This window comes from Limulus polyphemus, unplaced genomic scaffold (genome assembly GCF_000517525.1).
Source record: "Limulus polyphemus unplaced genomic scaffold, Limulus_polyphemus-2.1.2 Scaffold1155, whole genome shotgun sequence".
NCBI classification, from domain to species: Eukaryota; Metazoa; Arthropoda; class Merostomata; order Xiphosura; family Limulidae; genus Limulus; species Limulus polyphemus.
Genome location: NW_013666765.1, coordinates 125,526 through 134,546, shown reverse-complemented (window position 1 = coordinate 134,546; position 9,021 = coordinate 125,526). Strand labels below are relative to the sequence as shown.

Genomic DNA, 9,021 nt, shown 5'->3' with positions numbered 1-9,021 from the left:
TTACTTGAATTTCCGAGATAAATACAACGTTTGTTGTTACATTACCTATAATTTTACGTAATACACGACACTATGTACCTATTCGATTTGTTAGCCTAATGGTCCGTTAAATATGTAGAAGGTTTCATCGAAATTTCGACAGATGGCGCTGCTGTGAAACAAGGTTTGTGAAATCTGCGTAATGATGGGAAATCTCCAATTTGTGGTGGAACTAAACAAGAATCAGAATCACTTGCTTTTCTGAGACGCGAGCGAAGGAACATTTGACAGAAAATTCTCCTCTCTGACGCTTACAGAACGTCACTCAGGCGAACGCGAGGTAAAGGCAACTGTATGGCTGTGGAGACTCTAAATAAGTTAGGTTTCAATCGAGCGAAGATGTAACCATTCTTACAAGCTGCAACTCGAGAATAATTGACTAATACCTAATATGAAGTCTTCACCTTACTGTTCTTTGCTTACCGGATTCTTCTTCGGTTTTGTTCTGTGGGAAAAACTTACTGGTGAGTAAAAAGGCTCGTTTTTGTCTTTCATGTTTACCATAAATGGTTTTGACATTTTCGCTTAAGTTAAAATTTTCAGTTTGGAAAACTGTAATGAAAAAATAAACTAAATTTCTAAAAATGTCGCAAAGAAACTTTTATCACGGTAGTGTTGTTTACTAAGTTTACTTCTATTGTTTATTTTTTAGTTGTTAAGCCTTTCACCTGATAATTCTGTATTTTTTCAAATGCATGCCTTTCTAAACTTTTTTCATAATTCACTGAAATTTCTAAATGAAATAGCTCAAAAAGTCACGAACAAGTTAAGAAGAAAATGAGAACTCATTTATGTTAGGATATATTCTTTATCGACGTATAGCTTGTTAATTGTAACATCTAAACAGTAATAAACCGTAAATATGATACACATTTCTTTGTTCTTATAACATTCGCTTGTGGAATTAGGTTTTTAAAAGTAAATATAAAATGGTGAGATACAATTGTGTTTACATTTCTTGTTATTACTTTCTACGTTACTGAACATCTGAAATTTACTTTTCGTATTTTTTAGCGTTGTGCTGTGTGTGTGTATTGTACGATTGATGATGTGTAGGATTCAACATCGGTGTTGTGTATATGTGTATTGTAGAACTGAGGATGTGTAGGATTCAACATCGGTGTTGTGTATATGTGTATTGTAGAACTGAGGATGTGTGGGATTCAACATCGGAGTTGTGTATATGTGTATTGTAGAACTGAGGATGTGTGGGATTCAACATCGGTGTTGTGTATATGTGTATTGTAGAACTGAGGATGTGTGGGATTCAACATCGGTGTTGTGAATGTGTGTGCTGTAGAACTGACGATGTGTGGGATTCAACAAAAGTGTATTTCAACGTGTGTATAGTTAACTTATTACGACTGATTGTTTGCAGACCAATTACAATAGAAGCAAATGAATATAGAAAACGATACAAATGTGTGTGATGACTATACTAAGTAAAACATATACATAGTAATATACAGATTCAATAGTCTTTTCCTGACTATATAAGAAAAGAAAAGTAAAAATGCCCCTGTAAAATATACTTTTCCTTCGTAGACATGAAAATACTAACTTAGAGAAACATTATCAGTGTTTAATAATGGTTGGAGACGGCTTGAATGGGTAATGAAGAAAAACTTTAACAAACAGCAAATGTACAACGTTTCGACAAGGTTTTGTCATCTTCATTACCCATTCAAGCCGTCTCCAACCATTATTAGTCTCAAAGTGGGTTCCTCGTCATCGAATTATCAGTGTTTGTTACAAGAGAGTGGAATATAATAAACTGTCGATGATGTTTAGTCTTAGTAGACTGTGACAATTAGACATATTGCCAAGATTTTTATAGCAATAAAAATTTTCTTTTTAGCATTAATTCCATAAGTGATCCAAAAGACACGAGAACATTAGAAAGTTGGACCCATCACCTTCAGTTTTAATTTATCTGTTGAAATAAACAAACACTCTGGAGGATTTTCGTTTCGACAAGAGAGTGCTGAACCATATTAGCGTAGCGATTCAGACAATTTATAGGCTTTGATTTTTTTTTAAATGACATGTTTGCTTAAGAACACGTGTAAAAATAATTTGTTCATTTCTGTTCAAAATGATAAGTAATCAAAAATAATAAAATACGTTTACAAGAAATCAGAACACAATCTTTTTAACTGGTTATTTGGATTGAAACATTAAAGTAAATTGATAAAAAAGGCACCCGGGTTATTTAAGACTAGTTTTTCAGAATATAATCGTTCGTTTTGTTAGTTTTCTTGTCAAATTTTTATTTACATTTAGTGAACTGTTGCATGAATTTGACTTATTGACTTTTAACAGAACAGCGGATGTCTCAACTAAAGAAAGTCACAGTAAGTTAAAATAAGGCAATAATAAATGTCATGCTATAATTTAGTATCAGAAAAGAAACTCAATAACCCGACCGCTTTCGGGATGTGGAATTTCCTTTATCAGGGATAAGTGGCAAAGAAAAACAAACAAAACTTACGAACATTGCTTATAGAAATACGTATGGATATTAAATTTTTACGTAACCATAATTATATGTCATTGAGTTGCAAAAGCAACCTTTGTAAACGGAATTGATTTTAAGCCTATAATTACTTATATAACTCAAGATATAACATCAAAAGTACTATATTCTGTTACTAGAATAACGAACGAAACTGCGTGCATGAAAACACATTTACTCTATCAATTTTAGATTTTTTTCCGCTTTACACAATAAACATTTTTTCACAAGCGTAATATTAATTTTGGGGTTCGGAATTGAAACCTGAATTAAATGTCAAATTAGAGACCTGTAAGATTCAGTCATGGGCATACCTCATTTAGAACTGCTGACCATAAGAAACGGAACTAGCCAGAAAAACCCACAGTCTATACCAGGCCTCGACAAATGTTTTCAGATCTAGGAGTCAGCTTCAAAAGTCAGGAGCCAGATGTGCCTAACCTAACTTCACTGTCGTTTGTACTACACTAGTACCTCGATTATCCGCTTCCCCCCCCCCCCAAGTTGTCTCAAAATAATTGTGCAATTACAATTCTAGACAATAATTTACATTTTTGGAGAAATTGTTGTTCAGAACTTAATTTTGGTTGCAAAAGTTTAAGTGTTGCATGATATCTGGGGTTCGCGTGCAGGATCTGGCGTGCGTTCAAATCGTAAGTCGGCCGGTTCAAGCCTAGCCTTGCCTCTTTTATTTTTAGCTGTTAAGAAAGGAATACAAAATACTTGTCCCTTGGTTAACTATATTTGATTATTGATTAAAATCATAGTATACAAAAACATAAAAATACTCTTTAAGCTTTCTTAAAGATTTCACTCAACTTGTCTTCAGCTGTTCAATGCTGCATGGTAGGCGTTCTTTAACCACAGATGCATGTTCAGGTTGTATTGGGGTGTCGCCCAGTTACACTTTGTCTTCTTCCCTATAAATAATTGGTATCTTCAGTTTGTTTTAACAAAGGCTTTTTCGTAATAATTCCAAAGCATAAATTTGCGCTAATTTTTTACTTATTTTTCACTGGCGTTGATAGGGTGCGAATGCACTTCTGTTTCTATAGCAGAAAAAGTGCTGAAAGTTAGTAGCTATTTACGCTTATTTAGCGATTAAATTAAACTAAAACGGAACGGGCAATCCAAAGAAGAACTATTAGAAGATAAAAAGTGGAATTGGACTCGTGTAACTCACGAAATTTGGAGAAATCGAGCGTGACTAACTGACTGACTGACCGACACGTGGCTTTTATTATTGTGATGATTGTGACGACTTTTATAATTTTTCATGATAATGTCTTTAAATGTTAGTAAAAAGATTATAACTGAAAGCAAGGAACTTAATAAATAATTTAAAATTTTTATTTAGATTAAACAATGGGCTAACTGGTGAGATAGCCCGGCATAGCCAGGTGGTTAGGATGCTCGACTCGCAATCTGTGGGTCGCGCGTTTGCATCCCCGTTCCACCAAACATGCTCGCCCTTTCAGCCGTGGGACGTTATGATGTGACGGTCAATCCCACTATTCGTTGATAAAAAAGTAGCCCAAGAGTTGGCGGTGGGTGGTGATGACTAGCTGCCTTCCCTTTAGTCTTACACTGCAAAATGAGGGACGGCTAGCGCAGATAGCCCTCTTGTAGCTTTATGCGAAATTCAAAAACACACAAACAAACAAACTGGTGAGATACACTAGTGCCTCGATTATCCGCTGTTTCTGTTATCCGCGATTTTTGCTTTTTCCGGACCAGCGCGGATAATCGAAGCACCTGTGTATATTTATTTACTTTCACAGCAACGAGTGCATGTTAGCGATCACATTATATAAGCAACCTCTTGATAGTATTGCCTGAATTAACTTCCTTTGATTCCGCATTAGTCTAAACACGTGTACTGATTGGTTGAAATGAGGGAAAGAAGAAAAACAAAATGGCGCCAAATTAGTAACTTGTTGCGCAATCGCGGTGCTTCATTCCTGAAAATATAACAACAACAACATGAAGAAGTGTTGAATCCACCATTAAAATCCTAGAAACAAAGTTCGATTAAGGACTCAAATAATGCGAAAATAGTTCCCGACTTTCAAGAGTCCAGAAATGTTCTAGATTCGAGTTCTATCTAGCATAGTCCTACGCACAAGCAAAATGGGAGAAAAATACAAGGCGCGAAGATGAAATTTTTAGTCACCGGGATTTCTCGAGACCTGGTCTAAGTGACTACACAAGCGAATAGTGGGATTGAACATCACAGTTATAACCCTCCACCACCACAATTAAAAGTGTAGAACGTGTTAAACAGGTCGAACATTTGACCTTTTGACCCACAGCCCAGCACGTTAACCACACTAAACCATAATTGTCCCATATAATAATAAGTTCTTATAAGTAGTTATATTTTTAACATATCTTGTAATAAGCTTCTAGTATTTTATTATTTTTATAACTTATGTTAAAAACATCGCAAGTTGTTATTTATATGTTTTAACCTTTTCATAATTAACAGTAAAAGCAATTACTGTTTTGTGTTTTACACCATTAACAACTACTACAATCTGTTCAGAAAGCTTTGTTTTTCACATGTTGTCAAATAGTTATTTCACTACTTTTAAAAACTGTTTTTTTGTTGTTGTTGTTCTTTCACAGTGACTAATAACGTAAGGCTATTTTTAATTTTGGTTCGTGCTTCACACAACTAAGAATTACTACGAAATTGTTCACGTAATTGTTCTGTAATAATTATTTTTTCACGTGATTAATAATTCGTTCGGGGTTATTGCTCAGTACAGAGCTAAAAGTTTAATGAACTACTCCAGTCTTTAGTTTTATAATGGAGGGCATTTTTTTTTTTTTAGTTTTCAATTATTTTTGTTTAACGAAAAAATTCAAACAATGTTATACGTGTAAAAACACGAAAGAACATGAAATCAACGAGGTTCTTTTCCCGTATCCCTTTCTATGTGAGATACACAACAAAAATCCCTCGTGTGCAATGAATCAGTTTATTTAATGTACATTTGCGATCAATATAATACAACTATTATTTCATGTCTTCGTGTCTAATTAGCTGTAATAACAATACTGTTGTCAACATACTTTGGGCGACGCACTTTTTCTCTGCGGGAAACTTGAAAGCCCTCTTGTTAATTAATTAATTTCAGACTAATATTACAGAGATATTCAATATCACTGCATTTGAATTTGAAACAAAATATTGCTATCGTGACAAGAAAAGTTTTTCCCTTCTGTCATAGACACAAAATTAATAAGTCCGTAGAATAATCACTATTTCTGTTCAGTGAAGCAAAAAATCGATATTTGAGTGACTAACGGTAATAAAGCAACAATTATAATACAGGAGGATGGGTGGGGGTCATTTTAACACGTGAGGAAACAGGAGGGGGAGGTTGTTTAACATGAGAGGAAGTGTGTCAACAAAAAAGCTTCCAAAATACAATCTTATATTGATCTAAGGAAAATATCGCATATCTTAATATCAAGTAAGTGTTTGGATCACTGTTTTTAGAATATACGCAACTTTATATCGATAAGAGAACATCAGATGTCTCAGTATAAAATAAGTGTTTGGATCACTGTTTTTAGGGTTTACGCAACATTATACCAATAAGAGAACATCAGATGTCTCAGTATAAGAGTTTGGATCACTGTTTTTAAGGTATACGCAACCTTATATCGATAAGAGAACATCATATGTCTCAGTATAAGAGTTTGGGTCACTGTTTTTAAGGTATACGCAACCTTATACCAATAAGAGAACATCAGATATCTCAGTATAAAATGAGTGTTTGGATCACTGTTTTTAAGGTATACGCAACCTTATATCAATAAGAGAACATCAGATGTCTCACTATAAGTGTTTGGGTCACTGTTTTTAGAGAGTGGATTTACTTAAGATAAGCTTATTTCGGTGTTTATAGGTCTTGGCAGTCATTATTACGTTAGTTTGCATCATCTCTTCAAATCTGCTCTATGAATGATCATTACTATACACTATGAATGACAAACGTTTAAAGACTATCATGATATGAATACTTATTTCAATTTGTCGAAAACACATTTCTGGTTGTTAAAGTGATCGCATACAATATAAAGAATATTTCAAGTAACTTCGCCTACATTTATCGATATTTGAATTTGTTTCTAGGGTATTTAAAGCCAGTTTATAACAACAACAAGTGTATATGGTTGATTCTTGAAACGTTCGTTATATTCTTCTTGAGCCGTAGAAGAAATGCGTTTGATATCCGAATTATAACCCAGTTTGATAATATTGACTGTTGTTTAGATTTTTATTGGTTTGTTTCGCAAAAAGATCGAAAGTGGCCCAGCGGTTAGCATGCCGGGCTATAGATCTGCGGGTTAATCGTTCGCGTCTCATTATCGCAAAATTATAATAATAAAACACGCTCCATATTTTGGAGTTTTGTGTGTGCTGTAATAATGACAATTTAGATCTTACTATTCCATCAGACAGGAGTTCTCCTGGAGTTGGTAGTGGGAGCTGTTGACTAGCTGCCTTCCGTCTGATCTATCAGTTCAAAATTAGGGACGACTAATGCTGATAGTTCTTGAGTAGCTTTGCGAAAATATCAGAAAACAAACAAAATAAAGTTTTCACAAAGGAAAAATGCGATAAGAACAAAAACAAAAAAGGTCCCGCACACGCAAACATGTTACTTAAAAAATCCTTAAAACCAGAAAATGTAGGACAGCACATTTTCAGGAACATTTTACAGAGTTTCATGTTTTAGCGAAAATTTTTTAAGGGAACTTATTTAAAACATATTTTCCATAATTTTAGGGAAATTGTGTAAATATTTCGTTTTTTAACGAGGTTCCTCAAAATATTTTCAAAACATAGACATTTTTAATTGTTCATGATAATATGCTACCAGTACATTTCGATAGTTGAACGGATTTCCTGCAGTGTATATACATAAGATTGATTTATCTGTCATACATAACAAAATGCACAATGTGAAGTCATATCATCTATCACACAGACAACCAACCTTACGCCTAAAACTATATCATCGTCAAACACAACAAACCATAAACCTTAAAGTCATATTATCCACCATAGTCAACAAACCACAAACCTTAAAGTCATATTATCCACCATGGTCAACAAACCATAAACCTTAAAGTCATATTATCCACCATAGTCAACAAACCATAAACCTTAAAGTCATATTATCCACCATAGTCAACAAACCATAAACCTTAAAGTCATATTATCCACCATAGTCAACAAACCATAAATCTTAAAGTCATATTATCCACCATGGTCAACAAACCATAAACCTTAAAGTCATATTATCCATCATAACCAACAAAGCACAAACTTTAAAGTCATTGTTCATCACAGAAAAGAAACTGTAAAACCAAATACTATGCCTACCAAATCATAAATATTAGTCATATTATCTGTCATACCTAACAAATCAAAAACCTTAAAGTCATATTGTCCATCATAGACAATAAACCATAAAACAGTACCCTTTAAGGTAATGTTATACACCATAGACAACAAAGGGTACAACGTAAAAATCACTTCGTCTGTCATACATAACGAACCGTACTCCGGTAAGGCAATATCATATTTAAGAAACTTACTCCGTAGATCAATGTCATTCATCTTACACAAATGTCATGAAAATATAAAAAAAGTTCTTAAATCGCGAACATACACTATTGGTTACTGAACTTTCACATAATCCATAAAAACAAATATTGACCATAAACCTGATATCCCGAGTTTAAATTTGGGGTAATAAAATGTTATAAGTAAGAAAGTTTTAGTAAATACACATCCTTCCGATGGCTCTGCTGTTGGTTGTTTGTATTTGTTATTTTGTGACAATTTATATCATTCTTAAAGGGCATTATACTCTGGGAGTAATTAAAATACATGTTAGATGCTTCCCTGTGCTAGAGCTCTGGATTTCGGATTTAGCGAGCCGGGTTCGAACCTGTGCGATACCTCTAAATATTCCCTGTACTTTAAGCTGTGGGTGCATTATAATTGTGACATTTAATCTCTTAGAACAGCGGCAGATAGCTTTAGTAGCTTTGCAATAAATTCAAAGGACAAATAAAAATACTTCATATACTGGGGTGAAATTATTAATATAAATATATATTTCATGCTTTCTTCACCATTAAGAGTTTGATTGGATATCACTAAAAATCACCAAGAAATGAGTTGTTGCTACACAAAGTGCTACCTGTGCTCTGCTCGTCACGGGTTCCGAAACCCGGTTTTCGTGTTATAAACTTTCAGATTTCGTGCTGAGCCACTGGGGGCGAACATGAAATAAAATATTCGTTTTTAAAGTTGTTCTACTTTTCACGAATTCGCCTTCCAAAGACTGCGCCGGCGTCAAAAAGGCTTATATCTGTCATACAAAATATCTTCCCCTTCGCTTATAATTAATTATAAGTAACTTAATGACTTCCAAAAA

General features: G+C 34.0%; 1 protein-coding gene across 2 annotated transcripts in view; it reads left to right on the top strand.

Annotated features, from left to right (window-relative positions):
- The first annotated feature begins 229 nt into the window (after positions 1 to 229).
- Positions 230 to 9,021, top strand: part of LOC106462385 (hemicentin-1-like) — a 33,421-nt gene continuing 24,629 nt past the window's right edge. For both annotated transcript variants that reach the window (XM_022389637.1, XM_013922313.2), the window contains exon 1: positions 230 to 503. In XM_022389637.1, coding sequence (XP_022245345.1) covers positions 431 to 503 — 73 coding nt within the window. In that variant the 5' untranslated portion in view covers positions 230 to 430. The remainder of the gene's footprint in view (positions 504 to 9,021) is intronic.